The sequence below is a fragment of the Artemia sp. Qi Xiang Cuo genome, chromosome 6, assembly GCF_049724085.1.
Source record: "Artemia sp. Qi Xiang Cuo chromosome 6, ASM4972408v1, whole genome shotgun sequence".
NCBI lineage: Eukaryota > Metazoa > Arthropoda > Branchiopoda > Anostraca > Artemiidae > Artemia > Artemia sp. Qi Xiang Cuo.
The window spans coordinates 28,267,140-28,292,435 of NC_142799.1; the positions used below are offsets into that span (position 1 = coordinate 28,267,140).

At 35.3% G+C, this 25,296-nt stretch overlaps 1 protein-coding gene across 2 annotated transcripts in view; it reads right to left on the minus strand.

The window, feature by feature from the left end:
- LOC148951075 (uncharacterized) overlaps positions 1 to 25,296 on the minus strand; it is a 102,372-nt gene that overhangs the window by 22,219 nt on the left and 54,857 nt on the right. For both annotated transcript variants that reach the window (XM_089090616.1, XM_089090615.1), the window contains exons 11-15: positions 22,597 to 22,689; positions 19,394 to 19,478; positions 13,517 to 13,735; positions 8,224 to 8,567; positions 1,126 to 3,070 (exon numbers count right to left, since the gene is read on the minus strand). In XM_089090616.1, the coding sequence (XP_088946742.1) occupies positions 1,126 to 3,070; positions 8,224 to 8,567; positions 13,517 to 13,735; positions 19,394 to 19,478; positions 22,597 to 22,689 (2,686 nt within the window). The remainder of the gene's footprint in view (positions 1 to 1,125; positions 3,071 to 8,223; positions 8,568 to 13,516; positions 13,736 to 19,393; positions 19,479 to 22,596; positions 22,690 to 25,296) is intronic.

The following is a 25,296-nucleotide window of genomic DNA, read 5'->3' on the forward strand; positions in this document are numbered from 1 at the left end:
AATAATCATTTCTGGTTGATTCGAGGTTGGTTACAAATTTTTACAAAGACGTATTAGTTGTCGTAAAATACTTACATCATTCCTTTATACACAATGCTTTACTTTCATCCTCATGTATGTGTAAATATTTAGGCCAAACTATATGTATTTCATGAATTTTCATTAGCATGACTTTTTTTCTTCAGCTTGTTACTGTCTGTTGTTCAATTAATAATAGAAGAGCTTTACTAATGAAAATTCATGAAATACATATAGTTTGGCCTAAATACTTACATACAGGAGCAGTAAAGTAAAGCACTGTGTTTATAGGAATGATGTATGACAACTACGTCAAAATGTAAATTTTTTCTAGGGTGGGGTTCGATGGACACATTTTGTTCTTAGGGGGCCTCCCACCACTCCTACCTCTGTTCACGTACGCTTACGAATGTATCCTCTTATTTCACGCCCAGAATATTTTTGTAATAAGTAAATTTCATTTTTTTAAATTCATGTTGCTTGCTTAATCCAAATATGTAGTTCTAAAAAGGAGGACCATACAATTTGGTCAATATGAGATTTAAAATTAACCCTCATATTGATATTAAGGATTAATATCAATATTAATATCATTATTATTGTTAATGATAATGATATTATCAGTAATAATATCATTATTAATTAGTATCAATATTAAGGATTACAAACGTTAGAAAATTTATAACCAACTAGTACTAATTCGATGTTGGTTACAAGTTTTTATGAAACCTCTTTTCCTTGTTTTCTAAATGTAAAACATCTTCTTGAATATCATCTTTCTCATTGCTATGCGTCAAGATTTATTTAATAAGACTCCAAACGCCTGAGCCCCACTTTTCCAAAAAAAGTTTTTAGTATGGTATATGTGTTAAAACCTAACGTTGGTTTTTCTCCGTTTTAAAGGGTAGTGGCGTCAAAAGAATTTCTTTTTGAGTATGGTTTATGGAAGAAAAGAACAAAAAAGACTATCGCCGAATTGAGTGGAATAGAGCTAATTCCTTGATATTGTATATTTTAAACCAAAAAGGAAAATGAATCAATACACTTACACACAAACAAAAAAAAAAAAAAAAAACCACAAAACTAAAAAAAACAGATTGAAATTACGATTGAGGTGGTGGTGGCTTAGGCAACGCACTCGGAGGGGCTCCAGATGGAACCGGTGGGACAGTCTGATTCTGTTGAATAGCTTGTTGATAAAAAGCAAGCCACTGATTATAATAAGCAATATTTTGGTAAGAACTGGCACTCATAGCGGACGCCACTTGAGATAAATTGGGACCATTAGCAGCGTAAGGTAGAGTTTGCAAAGCAGACGCAGATTGGATTGACTGTGACAGGTGCATGGACGATTTTGGATCTTTTTGGGGCTGAAAGTCCTCCAAATCAAGAGAGACTCCACGCTTTTGTGAACCTGGTAGACTCTCTGGCGTAGGTGATGGAGGGGAAGGATTAACTCCTTCTTCCAGCATGGTTTTCTTTTTCGATCGAAAAGGGGATGGTGAACGTTCTCGAGTTGGCTTTGATCGGACAGGAAGCACAGATGCTTTTAACTTTTTAAATTGTTCAGGACGCTCGATTTCCAATTTTTTTAGAAGCATTGCTAAATTCTGCTGTAGCTGTTTGTCTAATTTGCTTGTGTTTTTGATTAAAGTGCCTAGGTCAGACATGCTAAAGCCTCCAAACATTTCCTCTGTGGTACTTAACGAGGGAACTGCTTCTCTAATACTTGCAGGGTTGTTATCAGCTTGAATTAAATTGGCTGCGGATGCCGATACTGTCGAGGAAGTTGAAGCAACATTAGCATTTGTATTTAGTACTGATGGAAATAGAGGATTGGAAAATAAATCTGGTTGGACATCAACGCTCGACGGGGCTGGGGGTTCAGGTTCAATCTTAACGTTTAATCCAGGTAAAATTTCAACCATCAAAGTTGCTAAAGCCTCATCAGATATGGAGTCTCGACCCAATGAAGCTAAAGTATCAGCAACAATTTGGGAAAAGTAAAGCTTATCAATTCTTTTACTTGGCAGTGGAGTGAATGGCAATGACGATGTCATAGATACAACAGAATTTTCAGGTCTAGGAGACATCTTTGGAGGTGGCATTTTAGAGTCCAGAGCTAAAACAAGATCGATTCCTTTCTTTATGGCTTTTCTTGCACTTCTTTCGTTGGAGCTAGAGTCAAGACAAGCAATAAGTTTCTCCTTTGTCATATCTAGCACGTTTCGCACGGAGCTGTCTTCAAGCAGCCTGTCCGAACCTTCTAACGCACTACGCTCTGCTTCTACAGCTCTAGAAAAAATAGAAGTAATCATTGGCATCAAAGAGCCAAGCTGATTTTCAAGCGTGCTCAGATGCCGAACTACCATCAACACAGTTATGTCCTTGGGCTCAGACGATCTATGTCTAGAATGACATCTATCAGCTCTTGAGCGTCTTGAATGAGAGAGTGATCTAGACCGACCTCTTTTTTCTTGATCAGGAGATTTATTCCACCTAGAAGTGGGAGGTGATGGGTTCCTCACAATTTTATCTTCCTTTCTTTCTTCTTCTGCAGAGGATCTCCTAAATCGACTTGATGTTTCTGCCACATCGGCGTCTGGGTCATACCCTTCTAAGCCATACTTTTGAATTAGTTCATCTTTTTTCATTACCAGTTCCTCTTCGTCAATAACGGTTACCCTTTCATGCCAATAAATATTCCATTCGGGTTCAAAATTATACTTTACGACATCTACTCCCGCTTTTACCAACTCTCTAGATCGCTTTTCCCAGAACTGGTTCCACTCTTTTTTATACTGGGGATGGTCTTCAGGACGTTTCTCTAAAAATTTTCGCTTTCTTCTTAGCGTATCTGCTATTACTCTAAATTCCCTATTCATTCTTTTCCACATTTCAAGTTTTGACAGTGGAGCTTTGTTAGTTTGAACGGGTGAAGACCTTCTCAGAGGCGATCTCTTTGGAGACAAGGAATGACGACGACTAGGAACGGGGCTCCAGGGGCGAGACCTTCTTTCCCTTCCTCTGTAATCCCTCTCATTCTCCCTGTCTGAAAAAAAAATCTGGATTACTAAAAAGTTTAAAAGAATTAAGTAGTACATTATCAGGATCGAAAGGCATCGAAAATCAGAAAAAAAAGAACTGCAGTAACCTAGGAACTAGGAGGCAAATTCTTTTCTCCTAACTGGAGTTTCTATAAAAATTTCTCGTTTTCCAGTCCAAAATCTTTACAGAATTTCTAGTATTTACGTACCTCTTAGGTTCAAAATTTACAAGAATTATGTGAAGAAAAATTAAAAAAAATAAAAATAAAGAACTTTTAGCAAAAATTAACTGCAGTTGGATGACTTCGACAGGGATGCTAAATCAAGCTACGTATACAAAGACAATTGCGTGACAGAAAGGACCCGTTATAGAAAATATTGTCCACACTTTCAAACAAACAAGGAAACTTTCATAGTTCTTCAAGAGAACAAAAAAAAAAGGATGAGCTTTTCACATATTTTTAGCTCTATAGTCATTGATTTTTTAATTTATACACAGACAATTGTACGACAGAAAGCACTCACATTACAGAAAATATTGTCCACACCTAAACAAACAAGGACATTTTCGTAGTTGCTCAAGAGAGCAAAAATAAGGATATGAGCTTTTCATATTTTTTTGGGCTCTATAATCATTGATTATCCAACGGCTAGCAAAAATCTATTCTTGATCAGATCTTTGTGTTAAACTTAATAACTTAGTAGTTATTCTTATATATCTAGTGCATTATATGTCTTTAACTATTTATCGGACAAGACGAATATTAGCTCAGAGGCCCAGTTTAATCACAAGAATTCCCCCCTCTCAAAATAAACAAATAACTAAAAACTATATTGAAATATAACTAGTTTCCTATCTTTACGAAAATTATTAGAAACAGTATTCAATAGACAACGTATTTCCAGCAAGTCTTGAATTTTTTCCACTAAAGAAAACGTTCTTTTTCAGAGGGGACAGGGGGGGGGGGACTAATTCCAAGAGAACGGGAAAATTCCGACGTCCCTGTATGCAGATGTGAATGAATATTCACATACATAGAATGAATGGGTTTTATTGCACATTTCAAAGATATAAAATCCCAAGTGGATTAATACAAGCGAAGAAAAAAAAAACAACAGGAAATTAAGGAAAAAAAATACTACAGAAAGACACTAAAAAAGACAAAATTTCTTGGTGCGGTTCGACTATGATTTCAGAAATGCTGATTATGGAAAAGAGAACCTTGCCAGATATTTACCGGTTCCGATTCAAGAAAGAAACATTTCTTTTGCGTTTTCAAATTTGCCTTTTACGTTTATTACTTATTTTGTACGACAAGTTATTACATCCCATAAGTCTTTGCAATGAATTTTTGTTTCCACGTGTCTATAGAAAGTTGGTGCCATCAATTGATAGGAATACTTGGGAGACAGGAATTGTATCCCTGAGAAACTTGATAAAACTTTCAAATTTTAAATAGCTCAAGATGAAAAATCGTAAGGAACGTTTAGGGTAATTCGAGCGGAAAAAATAGAGCCTAATGTATAAGCCAGAATGTATTGCCTATTTGAGTAAATTACATATTAACACTCGTCATTCAATCAATCAATCAATCAAGTTTATTATTACGCCAAAATACCAAAAAGAATAGCAGTGGCATGTCAGAAAAAAGAAAGAAAAAAAGACGTTAATTACTGTGACATGTTCTTATAATGTTTACAAAAGTATGGCACAAAGGAACGATCGTATCGCACACTACAATTAGCCGGATGGAGCTTAAATTTTTCTTTTCTCCAGTTTTGACCCCCGGGTGGGGCTGGCTAAAACTCTGGCAGGATTCTACGAAAAAGATCCAACGACAGGGAGGACCTTCCAAAAATCATTAGCAACTCGTGTTGCCTGGCGGATAGTGTATTCAGGCCTAGTGATGTCAGACTCTCCTCATATGATCTATATTCGTGCCCACGGATGATTCGGCATGCGCCTTTTTGAATTCGCTCGACTTTAAGATCCTGAGCTTTGGTGAGTCTGGGGTGCCAAACTTGGCATCCATAATCCAGGGCAGGACAAGCGTAGGTTTTATAGAGGTTGGTCAAGTTGTGGGGGGATAGTCCAAATCTTTGTAGCTGGGAAAATTGTCTGAGAAGACTGGCTCCTCTCTGCACCATTTCGGAGGTTTGGGATTCCCAGCCAAGGTTATTGTCAATTATGATCCCAAGAATTTTCGCGGACTCCACTGCGTTAAGATCAACCTCAGAGTCTATTTTTTCCGGAATATGCTTTGTTAAGTTTACTCGGAGGACTATACTTTTTTCAGAGCTGATTTGAAGTTTGGCCTCGCTTGCTTGACGTCACAGCTCCTCAAGGGTGTGCTTGAGTGCTTGTGATTTGGACGAGACCAATCGAAAGGTGGGTAGTGTCAAGTCGTCTGCAAATTTCAGTCTCGTTTTAGTTGGATTACCAGCTTGTTTACAGCTATGAGGAAAGCCAGAGGCCCAAGTTTGGTACCCTGAAAAGCTCCGCAGGTGATGGGGAGGAACTTTGACATTTTTGCTGTCTGCGTATTTTTAAGCTCAACGCAATGCATCCTGTCGCTCAGAAAACTGGCCATCTGTCTAACAAGAAATTGTCGAGTTGTCATTTCAGCTGTTCCAGAAACGACGATATAATGGTCTAAGAGCTCGAACGTCTTGACCATGTCCCCAATAAGATCATCGACGTAAGAGCTAGGATTTTCAAGGTGGCTCAGGATTCCTTCCATCATGATGACAAGGTAGTGTATAGTGCTGTGCTTGGGGCGGAATCAAAATTGCCGTGGATCAAGCGATTCCTTGATGTCGCCACAGAGCCAGCTAAACAGAAAATCTTCAAAGATTTTCGAGAAGTTGGAAGTCTTCGAGATAGTCCGCAGGTCTTTAACTTGTGTCGGGTTCGGCATCTTTGGGATAGGGACGATATACGCCACCTTAAATCGCTAGGGAAATGTTTCCTCAACAATGCACTGATTAAAAGCGGCAGCAAGTTGTGTAGACAGTTCCTTCGAACACTGGGCAATGATTTTGGTGGGGACTTCGAAGGGACATGATGCCTTATTCTGGTTCATCTTGCGAATCTTTTTCTCGACTTCTAGGGGTGATTATCGGGATTTCATTCAGTTTCCATCAAATTCGGTAAGTTGCTGAAGAGATCGATATTTAGAGCAGATTTCGGCAAAGTAGGAGTTTATTTCGTCTGCTGACAAGGGTCTCCCCTCTTGATCAAGAGCTTCGGGATCGATCAAGAGTTCCGAGATTGACAACCGAGTAGTTTCTCATTCTATAGCATAGCGTCTTCCCACTCATTAGGACACCTACAATCATGTCACAGTTATATTCAATGACCCAAATGCCATCTTTCGTGCGTCAGAACATTTGGGTCCGCGCCCCCTCAAATCATGGGATTTTAAGACTCTTCCTAGTCCCTTAATAACAGTTCCGAGTATCAATTTATGCGTTTCCTTTATACAAACCCCAATTTCTTTGCAAGTTCCTTATTAGACAGTCTGTTCTACCATATATTATTAATTTCTGGGGTTCCTCGAGGATTACGCAGAGGATTACGCGAGGATTACGCAGTTGTCCGCGTGCCACATCTTAGTCATCTGTTGGCAAAAAGCAGAGAAATGTAAATACTGTTTTCGTCCTTGATTTCAACATTACAGTTGTGCCGATGAAGAGGAAGATTGAAATAGCAAAAAAATGTTCTGGAAAGCTTGTTCTCGACGACTTATTTTCAATGATTAGCTATCAATACAAGGGCTGTGGAGTCGGGGGTCGTGGAGTCAAAGTTTTAGCAAATTTTTGCTGAATGGAGTCGGAGTCGATATATTGAAAATGTCTGGAGTCGGAGTCAGTTATACCTTATAAAATCAGGTTAAATGAAGCATCAAAACAGGGCTGTGGAGTCGGAGTCGTGGGGCTGGAGTTTTAGTAAATCTTTGCTGAACAGAGTCGAAGTCGGTATATTGAAAATGTCTGGAGTCGGCTATAGCTTATAACCAACTCCACAGCCCTGAGTAATACAAGTTTCTGGATGTTTTGCCAAGTTCATAAAACATATGGAAAAACTGGTGTTACAAGCTTCATTCTTTTCTAATGTAAAACAATTTATTCCTTAAATCTTTGCTCTCATTTGTCAGTAAACTTAATAAAACTAATAAACTTATGCTTGAAAGTTGGACAACACTTAATTCGAAATATTAAGAACGGCACATGTAATTGTAGTTGGAATTAATTTCGACCTTAACCATAAGGTGAAGTTTTCTTCTACTTAGACTATTATCAATATGCAAATCTTTCCCAGAATATTCTATGCTTGCGCCTCGAAGCATGCTTTGCTTAATTTTGCCGTTTCTTCATTTTGTGCTTATAAAAACCATGAATCTAGAAAACATTTCTTAAATATTTTAGATGTATCTTTCATATGTAATCTTAATTAACAACATATTTTTTTTTATACTTTATTGCTTTTGTGAACATCCGTAAACTATCGTTCGTTAATCTTCCTTTTGCCCGAAACTGGCATTATTGGATATTTGGTTATCAACTATTACAGTTGAAATTCTACCGATAAAAATCCTGGAAAGCGTAGGAGACTGGGCTCATGATGCACCCTTGGGGCTTCCGGCCTCTTTTTAAAATAATTTGGACGTATTCCCAAATCCTGTACTATTGTGGTTTCTTTTCCTATATATTTCCTACATGCTTTCAAGCATTCAAGCTTGCTACGTGGCCCTGTAAAAGTACCCAGTAACTGAAACATCGACAACTGTCGATTGCTCTACGCCCCATCAATATGGAGCATTTTTATCCTCTCTATCCTTTATTGTTGCACATTTTCCATGTAATAAGCTTATTAAGAAAAATTCACACCCCCCCCCCCAGATACAATTAAACTCCTCCATGCTTGCCCATAGTAAAACCAAACGCCTCTCCCCCTTTATAAGGATAATATTTATTTACAAGCTTTACAATTAATTAGTTTTGCCTTCCCCAATTACCACAATGTTCAGTCTTAATATAGGCATTAATGTTCTCACGCCAGTTATAGAGTTTGTAGACTTTAAAACAGTACAAATAAACGAAATAATTAAAAATATATATACTAGTAACGAAATATTTAAAAGTCCCGAATAAGTACCTCTATTGAATCTGAATTTGAAGGAAAGCTTCTGATTCACAGGAGGTTTTCCCCTGCCTGGGTAATATCGTTGCCCGTAATACCCTTTTCCACCTTCCTGCTCCTTAGCCTCTTCTTTTTTCACTTTTCCCTGATCAACATTAACGTTTGTTTCTTTTTTGTCAAGCAGTTGAATGTCATCATCTGAGCTGACTATTTCCATTTCTTCAAGATCATCCTTCTTTTGTTTGACTTTCTGGTCATTTTCTTCTTCATCATTAGTAGGATTATCCTTTTCTTTCTGATAAGCAGCCTGTATAGACGGCTCTTTCAGTTCTTCTCGAAGTCTTGTAATTCTATCTTTCCTAAAAATAAAAATAAATTAGATAGAAGCTTTAAAACTTCAAAGGTTAAAAGTTTATTCTTTATACTTTTTACTTGTCTATGGCTTTATTTACAGTGACCTTGTAATCACCACAATGTCTCAAATACTGTCCGGCTTCATAACAGGGGCTGCCTAACGGCTATAGTTTACTTTTTCAATGACACTTGAGTTTTTAAGTTTTCAGGCTCTCTGGATTTTTAATTTCGTGGACTGTATAAGGACTGTAGAGCTTCGTGGACTTTTGGACAAAACCAGTGACTACGAAATAAAAACTAGACTAAATGAACTAAGAACAACAAAAACATTCCGTTTTTTAGTATAAGCGCCAGGTTTATAATGGATAAGGTCTATAGACCCTGGTAGGCAAGAATTTATTTCTCGGAAGAGTTTGAAAAAACACACACTAATTAGATTAATATATAACAAATTAAAGACAAAACCATGAACATTTCAATATTTCAGAAGAGAGTAAAACATAAGCAGGAGCCTCCTACGGGGTAAATGCTTAAACTTTAAAGTATTTAAATACGATAAACGTGTAAATAAAGTAGAGCAGAGACAAAAAAAAAGGAAGAAAAATAAAGAAAGTAACCGACTTTAAAAAACGGAATTTTGATATGAGTTGGCTTATTATACTGATTCCAAATATATAAAATTTATTAAGTTTAGTTTTACCCATCAAAGGCTACAAGTCTGAGAAAATTTGCGTGATTTTCTAAAAAAGAGGGAAACACCCCGTACAAGTCAAATAATTTTATTGACAATTACGCTAACAGACTCAGCGTATCAGATAACCCAAATATAGAGGTTTCAAGCGTCATCTACAAAACTGTGGAACTTTGTATTTTTTACCAGAAGAAAGATCACGGATGCGTTTTATTCGTTTTTTCAGGGGTGATCGTATCGAACCAATGGTCCTAGAACATCGGGAGAGGGCTCATTCAAAAGAAAATTAAAAGTTACATTTGCTCTTTTTAGGTGACCGAAAAGATTGGAGGGCAAGTAGCACCCCTTCCACGCCCCTTTCCTCCCAAAATCGCCTTCGGAGATAATATGACCCCCCACAGCCCCTGGGGAAAGGTCTTTAATGTACAGAATTTGCGCTATTATCGCGTACGGTTTCCAATGCAAAAGAAATTATCGAGCAATAAACCACTAAGCGCTGATCAGATACCTATTACCACTGTAGAGCTAACTATTACCGTTCCATGATTCTTTTACGATAACCCCAAAACGAATTTTAGACCCCCACATCGGTCAGAAAGTGAATAAGCTTAGTTAAATGGAGCCAAGCGTAACTTTATAACTTGACTCAAATAAGTGCATATATTTACTGTTTATTTTATATGAACTTCTTGACCGTTTCGAAAAGAATGCGCCATCGTGTGGTATTATTGGCTCTAACCTAGGAAGCTCGATATATAGTTTTGCAATAATCTTTAATTGTTGGCTATCTTAGAATCTTTAATCAATAACAACTTTGTCCTGGTTGGTCAACCTATTTCGGTACCCCAAAATGGCAAAAAACTATCTTCGTATTCTTCCAAACTATTTTTAACTGTGAAAAAACACCCTGAGCCTTGGCTATTCTACTTTTAACATCTTCTTTGCTCCCACCGTCTTTACTAATAATGCTACCAAGGTAAGTGAAGCTGCCCACCTGATCAATCTTTTCGTAACCCAACGTCACCTTTTCATCTTCATTTATTCCTAGCCTTAGAGACTTAGTCTTCTTAACATTGATTTTCAAACCTATTCTAGCACCCTGAACTCTCAAAACTTCTAAAACTTGATTCATTTTGCTGACACTTTCTTCAAGGATGCTCAAATCATCAGCATAATCTAAGTCCACGAGAGCTTTTCCTCCCCATTTAGTTCCGTGGTCTCCCATTGCCTATCCTGTGCTCCTTAAGACAAAGTCCATCAAAATGATCCATATAAAGGGGGATAGAACAAAACCCTGCTTCACTCCTGATTTAACACAAAATCAGCTGCGAACCTCATTTCCTACCTTGACTGTAGCAGTGTTATTCTCGCACACAGCACTAATCATTTTAATGTACTTGTCTGGTATAGCATACAAGGATAAGACCTTTGCTAAAGCTCTTCTATCAACAGAATCGAACGCTTGCTCATAATCTATAAAACTGAGGACCAAAGGTGTTTGACAACTAAGGTACTTCTCAGTTTTTAACCTAAGACAGAAAATTTGGTTGACGCATCCTCTACCTTTTCTAAAACCGTACTGTTCTTCTCTTAAAACTTTGTCTACAACATCTCTCAGTCTAAAAAGTATCATACTACTAAGTAATTTGCTACCTACAGAGACCAAACTAATGCCTCGATAATTACCAGACTCACTCTTATCACCTTATTATACAGTGGTTTAATCAAGGTTTTTCTAAAATCCATAGATACTTCTCCTTTTTCAAAAATCACATTCATAATCTTCAGTAACTTATTTCTAACCTCAGAGCTACAATGTCAAAAAAATTCTTTTACCCCACTATCGGCACCTGAGGCATTATTACATTTTAATCCTTTTAACACTGTCGCTATTTCTTACTTGCGAAACAAATATCCCTTCACTTCCAAAGTATCACGAACTTCATCATATTCCTCTATATCTTTTACTGCAACTCTATCTTGGTTTAGCAAATTATCAAAATGTTCTGCCATTCTCTCTTCAACTCTTTCCTTATCACTAAGGGTGGCCCCGTTCCTATCTTTAACTGGGACTAGTCTGGATTGACTTCTATCTCTCAATTTATTAACGTGCCAGTACAATATTTTACTATTATGCCGTCTAGCTGCATCTTCCAGATCCACGGCAATTTTAACCATTGCCTCCACTTCACACCTCCTTAGTTCATATTTTAATATTTTCTTCACTTTCTTTACATTCCTTTTGTTTTCATATGACCTATCACTTAGATAAGTCTTGTACAGTGCCTTTCTCCTCTCTATTAAACATAGATCTTTTTAACTAATATTCCTAGCTGCAGTCTTAACTTTCTTCCCAAGACATCATCAACAACTTCCCAAATTGATTTTCTAGAATTATTCCAACCATCTTCCACATTGTCAAATTTTAAACTCTCAAAGTTTAGCATTCAACTGTTCTTCGAAAGTTTCTCTAAGATTCTCATCCTGGAATCTATCAACATCATAACTTTCCAGGAGGTAGTTACCCCTCCGATATTTCAGCTTTAAATTAACTCTAGACACTACTCGATGGTGATCTTTACTTTTAACATCAATAACAACAATCCTATATACCCTAGTATCTTGTATTGATCCTGCCAGTCTTTGGTTTACTATAACATAATCAATAAGGCTTGCTGTCTTACCATGACATGAATACCATGTTAAGTTATAGGCCATTTTATGACCAAACACCGTATTGGTTATAACTAGATTGTTAAACTTACAAAAGTACAAAAGCCTGTGGCCATTGCTGTTTTCTGTTCCTACACCAAATTTACCTAGGCTAGGATACCATTTATCCCTATTTCTATCGACCTGGACGTTAAAATTTCCAAGTTAAAAACACCATATTTCTACCCGGACCCTGTCTATTTGCTCCTCTAAATGTACGTAAAATTCATCTGAGTCACTAGTATCTCCGTCAGTCGGTTCTACAGGGGCATATACCACTATAACTGATACCCTAAAATTTTTAGTCATAAAATGAGCAATTAGTATTCCATTATTAATACCTTCCCTGCCTAAACAAGACTTAGCAACTTCCTTATTCATCATGAACCCTACTCGCTGTCTATGTACCCCATCCTTCCTGTCTGAGTAAACAAATTCTATATCACCTAATTTCATGCTCCCTACCCCTGGGATATTAGTTTCTAAAACTCCTAATAAGTCCAGTTCAAATCGTCTGAGTTCGTCAGTCAAAATGTCGATACGATAGTCATTTTTTAACGTTGTAACATTCCAAGTTCCAATTTTCATGCTCTTTAAATCATTTTAAACAATTATTTTGGCCTCAAGAAAAGCAATGATCCCGAGCCCCAGTGCCGGACGGGGATCACATAACTTCCGAAGCGCTTAAGCCGGCTTAGAACTGGACATTAATAAGTCCCTGGGGCCTCCAATTGAATGGAGGTTTTGTGGAATCCTGGGCCCATCTTGTCACAACATGGTTTTCAGCAATTGGTAATGCTATTCTCTCAACAAGAGTCAAAATCCTGCAGAGACAGTATCAAACCTTTTACCTCCGACTCATTATATATTCATGTCTACAAATAGTATATATATATATATATATATATATATATATATATATATATATTTATATACATATATATATATATATTTATATACATACATATATATATATATATATATATATATATATATATATATATATATATATATATATATATATATATATATATATATATATATATATATATATATATATACATACATATATATATATATATATATATATATATATATATATATATATATATATATATATATATATATATATATATATATATATATATATATTGTGCAAATACTATATGGTAGAACAGAAAATAAAATTGAGAATTGTCCCAAAAACAGTTTGACAATATTTCCCCTTAAAGAAGAATCCCCTTCAAGATGTTCGTTAATGTCTTAAGATATTCTAAGATACTACCTTCCTGAACCCCAAAGTCATTTCAGGCTACAAATTAACAGGCTAAACGGTCATATATTCCCTGGAGGTGTTCAATTCTAAATGTTTGCCCACACAAGCTAAAAAAGTTTATAATGGACAGGAGAGGGTTATCTTTAAAGGTATCGAATCATCTTAAAGAGGATCTATAATGTCAGATAAGACCTTTAGGCGTAACAGCGACTAAAATGCGGTTTTGATTTGCGTTCTAATCATGTAGCCAAATTTATGTAATAAATAAAACTCACAATTCTCTTTTCTTTTTTTCTGCTTCGTCAACTTCTACAGTAGGGTCACCATCGGTCTGTTCACTCTTCTCTTTCTTGGCTTCTTCAGTTTCTACAGTAGAGCCACTTTCAGTTTTGGGTTCTTCTGATTTTCTCTCAATTTCATTTAGTTCCGTTACAAGAAATTTCGTTATTTCTTTCTGAATGTTTTTCTTTTCTTCTTCTGTTCTTTCCGTTGCGCTGTAAATAATTTTTAGTTCATATGTTAAATAAAGTCTTTTTAAATTGTATAATTTCTAGGGGGATTGGCAGCTAACCCAACTCTACTCTGCCCAAAAGTTTAACATTTTAGTAACATTACTTTTTCCCTTAAGAATCTTTTCTATCTTAAATTACTCTACTTGGCTTTTGACGGTGAAATCAAAGTTCAAAGTATAAAAAAAACAATAAAAAAAAAAAAAAAATAAAAAAAAAAAAACACGACTAAATATTGAAGCGGTAAACTTGAAAGAAGACAACAATAGACCCTGAAGCCGATATTCCTTCAAACTTGACCGATATCCTTAGAAATTTCAGGGCTGTCATTTTGTCGATAACCAATCTAATCAAGTCCACATTTCTTTATTTCTATAAATTTTTGTCTCAGGGCACCACTGACTTGCGACCAAGTATAGTCATTCGTATCCATTTGAATAGATTTTCCTCCTCGGTTCTGCTGTTAATCGATGGTCATTGGTGCTGTTAATCGGTATAACAAAATCGGTTTTTGGGGCAAATAGCTCCGATACCTTTTTTTCTCCATAGACAATTTTCCATGGACATTCCAAATAGCCCGGCCATTTGGGTTTCTACTCGATCACCTTTCCTCGCCATTATCAGTGTTTAAATAACTGAAGACTATCTCATTAGATTTAATTAAATGCGTAATTTACGTCTAAAGCGTGAGAAGGTATATCCATTTTATTTACAGTTTTTACCGTAAAGTTCATGATTTTGTTATAAATACTTTGTTATCCTGTTTGATCTTAAGGGAGGAACAATTGTTCTATAGGTAAAATAAGGTAAAATACTTTTTACTTGGGACCACCGATTAACAGCAGAACCAAGGAGAAAAATCAAAGCAAAAAACAGAATAAAAAGGAGAAGATACTTATAATGAAGAATTTGAGATGATCTTATGGAGTTCACTTTCTTACATTTTATCAGGTTTTTCATTTGTATATTCATAAGATTAAGCCCAGCAGGACTGACCTACTTCCAGTAAATTGCAATTGAGCCCCAAATAATTCCTTTAAAGGTAATTTAAGGCATTTTCCATGGACATTCCAGATTCTTGAAACAATGTTCAGAATTATAGATGGGATAAAGAAGTTTATTAAACTGGATTGTTGGATTGTGAACTAAAAAATATACAAACTTATTACCCATCAATGCAAAGGCACAGTGTTGCTTTCTAACCACATTACTGAATTCACAATTTAGACTATGAGCTCACAATCCCGACGCATGTATAAGAGAAATTTCGTGACCTAGATTGCCAATGAAGTACTATGTCACAATCAAGGCATTGAATTTCTATCCGATGTGTCCATGGAAAAAAGTATGTGGCCAAGTTAATTTATAACCCTCTTAAGACCATTCTCCGCGTTCAACCAACACAAGCCACACAGAAAAAAGGTCTCAGAGCTATTTGCCCCTGACATATTAAAATCAGAACCAACAATGAATCCTCTGCTTTTTTTTGGCTATATATTCTATAGATTCAAGTCAAATTTGTTAATAAATGACTACAAAATCTAACCAAAGATTTATATTATCTGTTATCACTGTATGCAGTTTTACATTTTGTTAACACCATTGTGGCATACCTGAGCCCCTTGTATCCAGTAATGGTTTAGCTCTGGTCAAACTAAATACCCTAGACTATAGAACCAAACTATAGAACATTTGCATCAAACTATTGTTCCTCCCTTAAGGTAAAAAAAAATAACAAAGTATTTATAACAAAATCATGAACTTTACGGTAAGCACTGTAAATAAAATGGATATGCCTTTTCACGCTTTAGACGTAAATTACACATTTAACCAAAATCTAATGAGTTAGTCGTCAGTTATTTAAACAATGATAATGGCGAGGAAAAGAGGTCCAAATGACGGCGCTAAACAGAAAGGTGGTTAATCCTACCTTGCCACACGTAGACAGCTTGTTTCATCGCATAATCTATACTGTTTGATAAATACTTTTTATATCATTGTCTAGATACCCCGACTCCTTGTCGCCCTGTGATATAAAGTCATACATGACAAATATGGCAAGTCTGCTCCATGTCCCCCTGTTTAAGCCTTCAGGCGGGCACCTGTCACGAAATCTACAATATTGTAATTTCCTACTGTAAATAGCAGTTTATTACACCTATCGCAACATAATTTAGACCCTTTTACTTTTCCTCTCCTCCCCCCTGAAATTAATAGAAAAAAATACTTTACTGAGGACTAGATTATTATACATTTTTAAGGTCGTGCCCAGGCCATCAAAGACATTGTAGGCTAGTGTTGTAAAATTACCGTAAAATAAAAACTCAGTAAGTAAAATCGGTTAAATAAGGTACTCCCTAGAAATAAAGGGTAAAATTGGTGTTTTAGATTTGCCCTGTAGCTACAAGATCAGTTGAGTATTTCTTTTTAAGCATCACTTTCAGCTTTTAATGATATTTTTTAATGATTCTGATTTTCCTGGGCTTAAAAAAGGAAATGCCCCTTCCTCTGGAGTTTTATCTACCTAATTAACTGTCTAGTTTATCCTTTTGGTAATCTTGTGCCTAGGGTAATACCTCAGCAATTGGATAGTGCCTGATTTCGGACGTTCATTTTGTAATAATAATAATAATAATAAAAAAAAAAAAAAAAAAAAAAAATCAAATTTACCATTATTTGGGAGTAAAATCATATTAGTCATTTGTTTTCTACAATTAAAACTAAGAAATTGTACCCTAATAGCCTTGCATATCTAAATAGCCGTATTCAGCAACATTCCTCATATCATATACATGTTATTTTTCTTCTTCTTTATTTATAAGTACCGAACACAATTAAAAAAGAGGTTTGTAAGACTTTGATTAACTAAGCAGTGGGTCATAAGAGCGGAACATTCAGTCACTTTTACAGTCATTAAGACTCTCTTCAACAGGGTTTGCTTGTAAATCTAGCTCCTCTTCTTCCGACTTAGATTCTGATTCAGGTGACCGTGCCTGTTCCGAAGCCCCCCCCCCCGACCCCCTTAAAAGCAAGTCCTGGATACGGCCCTGAGGATTATATATAAATTTGTACCTCTACCCCCATCGTCTCTCCCTTAGAACTAATTCTGTATTTATCTGAAGATTCTTTCAAAACAACTGCTGAAAAACAAGGGCCGTTAAACTAGAATAAGAATTTCTTTTAGACACTGTAGTCTGTAACAACTCATTCGGTAGCAAATCGTTGAAAAGCAGGATAAATCTTAGAAAAGGGAACTGGCACCTTCCGATTTCCAATTGACTGGGCCCCCTTTAAAGCTAATTCGACCACCCCTTCCACACGAAGTGCCTTTGGGAAAAAACAAATGAACAAATATGAATACATTGAACCCTTATGGGTCTATACCTTTACTATAGGTAATGCAATACGATTGCCCCTGACTTAAACAGGAGAGTAGACATTTCAATTTAGACAGATCATGAAGTTCTTTTTGATGAGGCAACTTTAATATTTGAAGCAAATGGCTTCTCACATTCTTTAAGGAGGCAATTGAAATTAAAACAAAAATCCATTAACCTTGCTTCAAGTAGAGATACTGGATATATTCCTATAAACCCAATTTACAACAACTTATAATTAAAGGATTCAAATAAAAATCCTTTTCAGTTTAAATTAAGATCATCTGTCCACACTTTTAATAAAAATTTGGTCAGTAGACAAGTTAAGTCAATCACTAAGCAGATAATCCTTGCTCAATCTAATTGGTAAATAGTCTTTCATTTATTCTGGCTTGGTTTTTTTGGTTTGTTTTATTCAGTCTTTCTTCTGCTCAGTTAGAGTTAATTCAAAAGGTTAGTCTACCTTCTTTATAAGCACTGAAGACGGCTGGGCGGAAGTCCCTGACGAAATATCTGCCTTTATTATTTTAGCTTATTTTTTTGTCCGCTGGACATTACCCTCATTTTTCTCGGCTATTTAATTTTATTTATTTTTTCTTGTTTGTCACATGTCAAGCCTGCTTCTAGCCCTTTCTGTCTTTAAAAGTTCATAGAACTAATGTAATTTTATTTCAGTAATGTTTCACCATTTTAAAATTGTAATTACTTGTAATATAATACACTTTATCGTTCTGATAACAAGAGTCTTAAGTCAGACAGACGGCCTTTTAAACCAGGAACACAGCTATACAAAAAAAAGAAAAAAAAATAATAATATTCAATCCTTTTTCTGACAGCTCTCAAAATTGCAAGGCGTCGTAAAATATGTAAGATACCAATTTTACGTGGGTCCGTAAAATTACGGTAAAATACGCAAAATACCCAATTTTACCGTGACTAGTTTTACCAATTACAACACTACATCAGGCTATTACTCATACAGAGTGAGCTCAAACCACTTTGTTTATAATGCAGAGCACTTGGTACCAACTTCCTAAGCATGATTTCTAAAACGAATCTAACAATTCCACCGTCAAAACGCTATCATTGATACATTGATAACGCATCCCAGACGAAAGGGGTACATTTAAAGCTCTTTTTAGGTAGCAAAAGTGATCGCGGCACAGCAAAGTGGCGTTTTCAGCCACTTTGTGATCCAAAACGACAATTTTGGAATTCAGATTGCCAAAATACGATCCTGAGAGAATTATGAGACAATTCCAATTTCGGATTGATTTCCATTTTTTTTAATCTATTTTTTTTATTTTTTTTTTAATGAACATAAAAAGAGAATAGAATTTTCCAAGTAAAATCTTTTGTCCACGGCTTGGGTAGTAAGAAGTATATTTACCTTAAAGCAAGTGGATGACCCCCCCACCCCCCTATTAGGGTGAAACATCTCACAGTACCAGTCTGATACAGGTACTGTTTCACTGGCTCTGCCGCAAAGACTATCTAGCATAACCAATGTATTAACCATAAATAATATAACCAATGTAACGACCATAAAAAGGAAGACAGACAAAACAAAGCCACTGCAATTATTTCAACTTTTACGGACTTGAATGGTAGCTGAATAATACAAAAGATTTGTTTACTTTCCTAAAAAGTACCACTTTCAATGTTTACGGATAATTCAATATATAAATTAAAACTTAAATTTACTAACAAAGAAGGACTATTAAAATCATTTCAAGTATTTCAATTTCTTCGGATTTGAACGGTTGCCGAAAATTAATATTCCGAAAACAGGTTACTGTTCCGAATAAAATGTTGACAATAAAATAGAATTTGAGGAGCCAAGGCGTTAATAATAAAAATAAAAAGGAGGATTATCTTCGGCCTAGAAACTATCACTTCGGCCTAGAAACTATCACTTCGGCCTAGAAACTTCCAATACTTACGAACAATAAGTTCAATACTTTTAACTAAAACTTCATAGCAAAATAATTTCAAAATACTAAAGATTACCAAAAACCAAAAAAAATTTCTTTTTTACTGTTTATAATGCAATTAAGATTAGGTATCTGCAAACATGGAGAGCAATAAAAAACTTTCAGGAGTAATTTCTTCCTTTTTTTGTTTTTAGCAATAAAAGAAGTCATAACAAGCCAGCGAACAACTAACAGCTAAGTTCACTTCCCAATACGCAAACTATCTTCTTTGCACAATATACAGACACATTTCACTTCAATTAGAAAAAGGGAGTAGCAGACAAATTAATTACCTCTGCATATCTGGCTTCTGCTCTGGCACGGTCGATACCTTCTCGGGCATTAAGGCCTTCCCAATACTTGCCAAACTCGGATTGTCTTAACGAAAAAAAAAAATCAAATTATTCTATTCTTACCAAAGCAACGTTATAAATGATATACGGTAATATACATAATATAAATTTTGAACAATAAAATCCACCTTCAAAGTTTAACATTATCCCCTCCTCCACCTCCAAGTGCACAGTGTATACATCTTCAGACTGAGAGGAGATTCTACAGTTTCTATGACTATATTACTATAAGAATCTCTTTAAGAAGACGCCGACCTTTTGTTATATCAAGCTTCACGACTCTTAACAATTATTTGATGTAAAGGTAAAGAATACGGCACCGGACTTTACTTTACCTACCGTCGGTGTACGGCCCTTCAGCCAGGAAGTGAAATGCGGGGTTAGGAGTTAGCCATCCTGAGCTTTCGCACAACCTTCCTATTTACGTTCCCTGGATTTCTCCGGGTACCTATATAGAGCTGGGTCAACTCTGGCTGAGCTTGCAGTCACGTCACTGTCCCCCTTACCAAACCAAATAACCAGTGACACTAGGACTCGAACCCCTATCCTCAAGGACAAAGATTTTCAAGTTTAGCGTGCCAACGACTCGAAAGACAATGTGATCTAGGCAATTATATAATTACCAACTGTACTGAGATTTTCCCATAAAAGAGGCAAGAACACTGTTTCATTGAATGAGAAGCGGCCAACTACATTGTGCTCAGTGGAATTGAAGATAAACTTCAAAAGAACTACTAAAATTGTTTACAGAAGCAAAAAGTTATAAGAATACAGTGGCTCTATATAGCAACAAGACAAGAGAATGAAAAACATGAAAAAACGAAGTGAAAATTCAAAGTTTTGAAGAAAGAATTCAAACAAGCTGGCTTCAGTATAAAACGAACAGAAAGAGTAATGCAAAATAAGCAAAGGAAAAAACTGAAACTTGTACATTAAAAATAGAATATTGGAACCTAAGAAATTGAAAATATTGTAAAAGCAGATCTCAAACGAACTGTATACACAAAACGATATTCATCTTAAGTGAAAGATTTATGTAGCTTCTTAAAACACCCGATTCCATTTCAAAAAGACATCGGACTTTCAACTAAAGACGAAATAAAAGCCCTTGTAGTAATGTTCACAAGAAACCTGAAATAGGATTCATATATACAGTCATGTCTCCAAAAAGCTTCCCTACGCCTAAAATGATTTGCATGCCTCATTGTCTTTAACATCCAAATTTCCATTATGCGCAGTCTTGAAGTAAAAAAAGCGGGCGTGGCAATTAAAGCTTGGGACAAATTTCACATTCTACGGGGACACACAAACACTAAGGCTTCAAAAGCTATCTGATAGATGCCACAATCTTACAATGCGTTGTAGAAAAAATTGCCTAAACTCTGATGCCCATCGTCAAATTTTGGCGGATTTTCAAGAACCACAAACAAGTTGGCCAAAAACACACAGAGGGGTCTACTTTGTCCTCCACCCAAAAAGGCATCAAGACGGTACCTATCGTCTTTTGTTCTGTACTTCATGAAGCGCTACAATGATGGACTTATTGAAAATGTTCGGATAATCCCTTTTTACATTTATTTCGTTTTATTGTAATATATTTTCTTGTCACGTGACGTCCACTGTTAGCTGTGTGCTATTATGGCAATAAAGGGTATTTATTTTTATATATATATATATATATATATATATATATATATATATATATATATATATATATATATATATATATATATATATATATATATATATATATATATATATATATATATATATATATATATATATATATATATATATATATATATATATATATATATATATATATATATATATATATATATATATATATATATATATATATATATATATATAATATATATATATATATATATATATATATATATATATATATATATACATACATATATATATATATATATATATATATATATATATATATATATATATATATATATTTGATGCGCTCTAAAAACTAATGGACCAACCGTAACTGATTTTTGCTTCAGACATTAAAAAACTTTGACCAACGAGTCTTATGAAAACAAATTAAAAAGGAAAAATTCGTCAAAATCTCATAAAATGGATTCCGTGATAAATGACGTGACTGATTTGCAAGGGTCGAAGATCACAGCTTCCGGTCGAGTGAAAGGAGGGGCATCAAAAATCCCATAAAGGGTGCTTTTTGCAAGGCCAAAAAGCGCCCTTAAACTATTATTTAGAAATAGTAGCAGCCAACACTCCAGCATAAAAAAAAATTGCACGAACGAGTAAACTTTTATATCAGTCTTAGTTGGACTTCCACGAAGTAATTACTCTAATTTTCCTTCAATTTCCGCTTTTAGTTTAAAACTGATTTTTACTAGAATTTTTTTTTCAATGCTTATATTTTTTAGTTTTTATTCTTTTTTGCTAAAGACGTATTGGTTATATAGCCGAAATATTCATATATCATTTTGTATAGACGGTGCATTGCGGTTGCAGCAGAACAATCGTATATAGATAAAACACACGTCTGTCCCCATCTTTCTTGCAAAAATACAAACTTCCAGATTTTTGTTGAAAGAGGCTTGAAATCTATGTAATAAGATTCTCTGCGTGGAATTCAGCAAGAGTAATTATCATTAGATCCTACCCCTTTGTGGGGATTTATTATCACTTTTTCTAAACTTTGTAAATAATCTCAGATTCATTATCGGGGCGTGGGGGTTTGCGTGCCCAAAAGCTTTTCACCCCTAGTTTTCAAAATATATTTTTTAGTGGATATGTTTATTCTAAAAGGTCTTTGGAAAAAATTCCTTCAGAAAATTGAAAACAAAAAATCCCCCCCCCCCCCGCTTAGATTTAGATACATTTAACCACTTGCTTGTTTGATTGTCGCTCTCTTGAAAAAACAACCCTCATGTATTGAAATCATTTTTTTATTGTCACCTTTTTGTTTATCTTCTTTCGAAATACAATTTAGTAATTATTTTCCAGCATTGTTTGCCAACTTTAAACTACAATTATTCAAAATTTGTTTTCCATCGAAAACATTTTAGTTTTAGACCACTTTTCTAAGTCGTCCAAATAACGATTTTTTTGTGTTTAAAGCTAAAAATAACCGTCGAAAAAAGGTAACTTACCAGAATACCGTACAGGTCCTTTTGCTATCTCTGTTGGCCCAAAATAATTAACGCCAACTGCAGGAGCATTAATTGGAGGTTGGCCAGGAGCACCTAGTAAAAATTTCACGTTAAAACTATCATAAAAAAAAGAATGAGAAAGAGGAAGAAAAAAAGAGAAGTGAATAAACTAGACAGATCAGCTCAGCCAATTCAGTAAATGTAAAACCCTATCGTCACTTTGTTCTCTTGGAAAATAATAACTTGCTGCCCACTAAACTGTAAAGTGTTCGAAATTATTAAGGTACAATAAAATAACTAAAATCAGATTTAGCCTCCCAGTTACAAATTTTCGCATACGAAAAGCATCATCAAATTTATCGAATTAGTTTTTGCTTCTTTTTTAGCAGATCAGTGTGGCAACAATGGTGAAACTTTACGCATAACTTGATAAATTTCATAGTCTTCATAATTATAAAACAACCAAAAGAAAAATCGTAGAAGATCCCGGTTTTCTGGTATAAATAGACCTAAGAGGAGTCCAGGGGGTGAGGAATGTTTTCATTTTGACGTCTTTGGTACTTTAAGGTGTAAATAATGAATAAATGAGATTCGAACTCAGAGTTGCAAATTATTTGAAGTGCAGCGTCAAGCTCTTCAGGCTTGATCGCCACCCGAAAATCTCATGATTTTCATAATTTGGTAATGGAACTTGGCTTTTCAGACTTGATCATCACCCAAAAATCTCATGATTTTTCATAATTTGGCAATAGAATTTGGCTCTTCGGACTTGATCCACACCCAAAAATCTCATAAATCTCACAATGTGGCAACTGAGCTTGGCAACGGAAGTTGCCATTAAAATTTGCCTCTTCTGGCTTGACCACCACCCAAATATCTCATGATTTTCATAATTTGAAAATGGAATTTGGCTCTTCATGCTTGATCACCACCATAAACTGTAATGATTTTCATAATTTGGCCACAGAATTTGACAACGGAGTTTGGCTCTTCAGGATTGATAACCACCCAAAAATTTCATGATTTTCACAATTTGGTAACGTCCATCAGACTTGATCAGTACCGAAAAATTTCATGATTTTAACAATATGTCCACGGAATTCCCCAATATTTTTCATATAATTAGGGGAAAATGGTTGAATAAAAACAAAGGCCAAAAAAAACAAAAAACTATGGAGTTTATATATGAAACATGTATAAAAATGTATAAAACATACGAACATTTATATCAAATTTATAAGAAATTATGAGGGAAAGGTCATTTATCTACCTTATCTTCATGAACAGAGATTAAAATCATTTGAATCGCATACATCTCAGATAATTGAAAGGGATCTCAGATAAATGAACGGGGCTTCTATACTTTCTATCCAAGGGATAGGAGTATAGAGGATCCGCACAAGAGGAGCTCGAAGGATCTTTACTGTCTTTTTATACAAAGACTTTACCCGATACGGCAAACTCTCGTTTTCAGCTTTCTTCTCAAACTGTCTTTTTTTGCCTTTTTTGCAAGCTATGCGGGTGAATCTATGTAGCATGCTGTGCATTAGAAGTATGGAGTCAAACGAAAAGCTATGTAGCTATGTAGTTATGTTGTCAATATCAAACAGTATGGGTAACCTATAAGAATGGAAATTGGCACTAGGGTCTACAAGAACCACCAGCGCTATCTAGTGTTTCTTGGCATTTTCCAGCGTGGAATTACAGAAAATCGTTGTAATGAGTGTAACTGGCAAAATAACTGTAGTAATATGTGTCTGAAATCAGTTTTTTGTGAAAAAACTAATTGAGAAGCTTGAAAAAGCGGTAAAAGACGCCAAACACAAGATGGCGTTGGTGATTTTTTTTTTAGCGATACTAAAAGCTATGTGATGTGGTGTCCAACAGAATTTAAATCCTTTCCATTTTATTTAAAAGTCGTGATGGGTTTTGTGCTAAAATTATAGAAGGTTAGCAGTATAATACTGGTTTGAAGGGGTGAGATCACAATTAGATCAAGTAAGGTAGAGACTCTCAGCAGTGATCAATACTCTCACCTATCTACAATAAAATAGTATAGTTAACTTGTACATATGTCTTTAGATTATCCAAGTGAACTTTTAGTCACCTTTCCCAGTAGACACTCAATATAGCATAATCCCCCTAAACTGGAAAAATATAGAGCAGTCACAATGATTAACCAATTAAATCTGAAAATTAAAGACATTCTCCTACTTAAGCAGCCTTACCGACAAAAGAAAAGAAGCTAATAACAATTTAGTATCTCCCAAGTCACTGGCACGTTGTGATTGAACTATACTACTATTACCACTGCCACTAATACTTCACAGCAGCAATAAGCCACCTGAGGCCAACACAGCTACGCACGCTCTTCCTCCGTCTCAATCTATTCAAAACCTCCCTCTACGCCCTCCCAAGAAGTTCCCATATCCCTTAAATCTTTTCTTACATCCTCCCACCCCATTCGGGAACAAGCTGCTTTTAGTTTGACCTTAGACGGTTGGCCAACAAAGACGATGTTTGGCAATCTCTTAACCTTCAGTCTTGAAAATTTTATATAATTAACTTATTCATCCTTACATTGTATACGGTTGTTCTGTGTGGGCTAGTAATTGTGTTGTAAATTTTAAACGGATACAAATTGTGCAGAATAAAGCACTGCGCCTGCTCGGTGATTTTGAAAATTGTGAAAGTACAAAA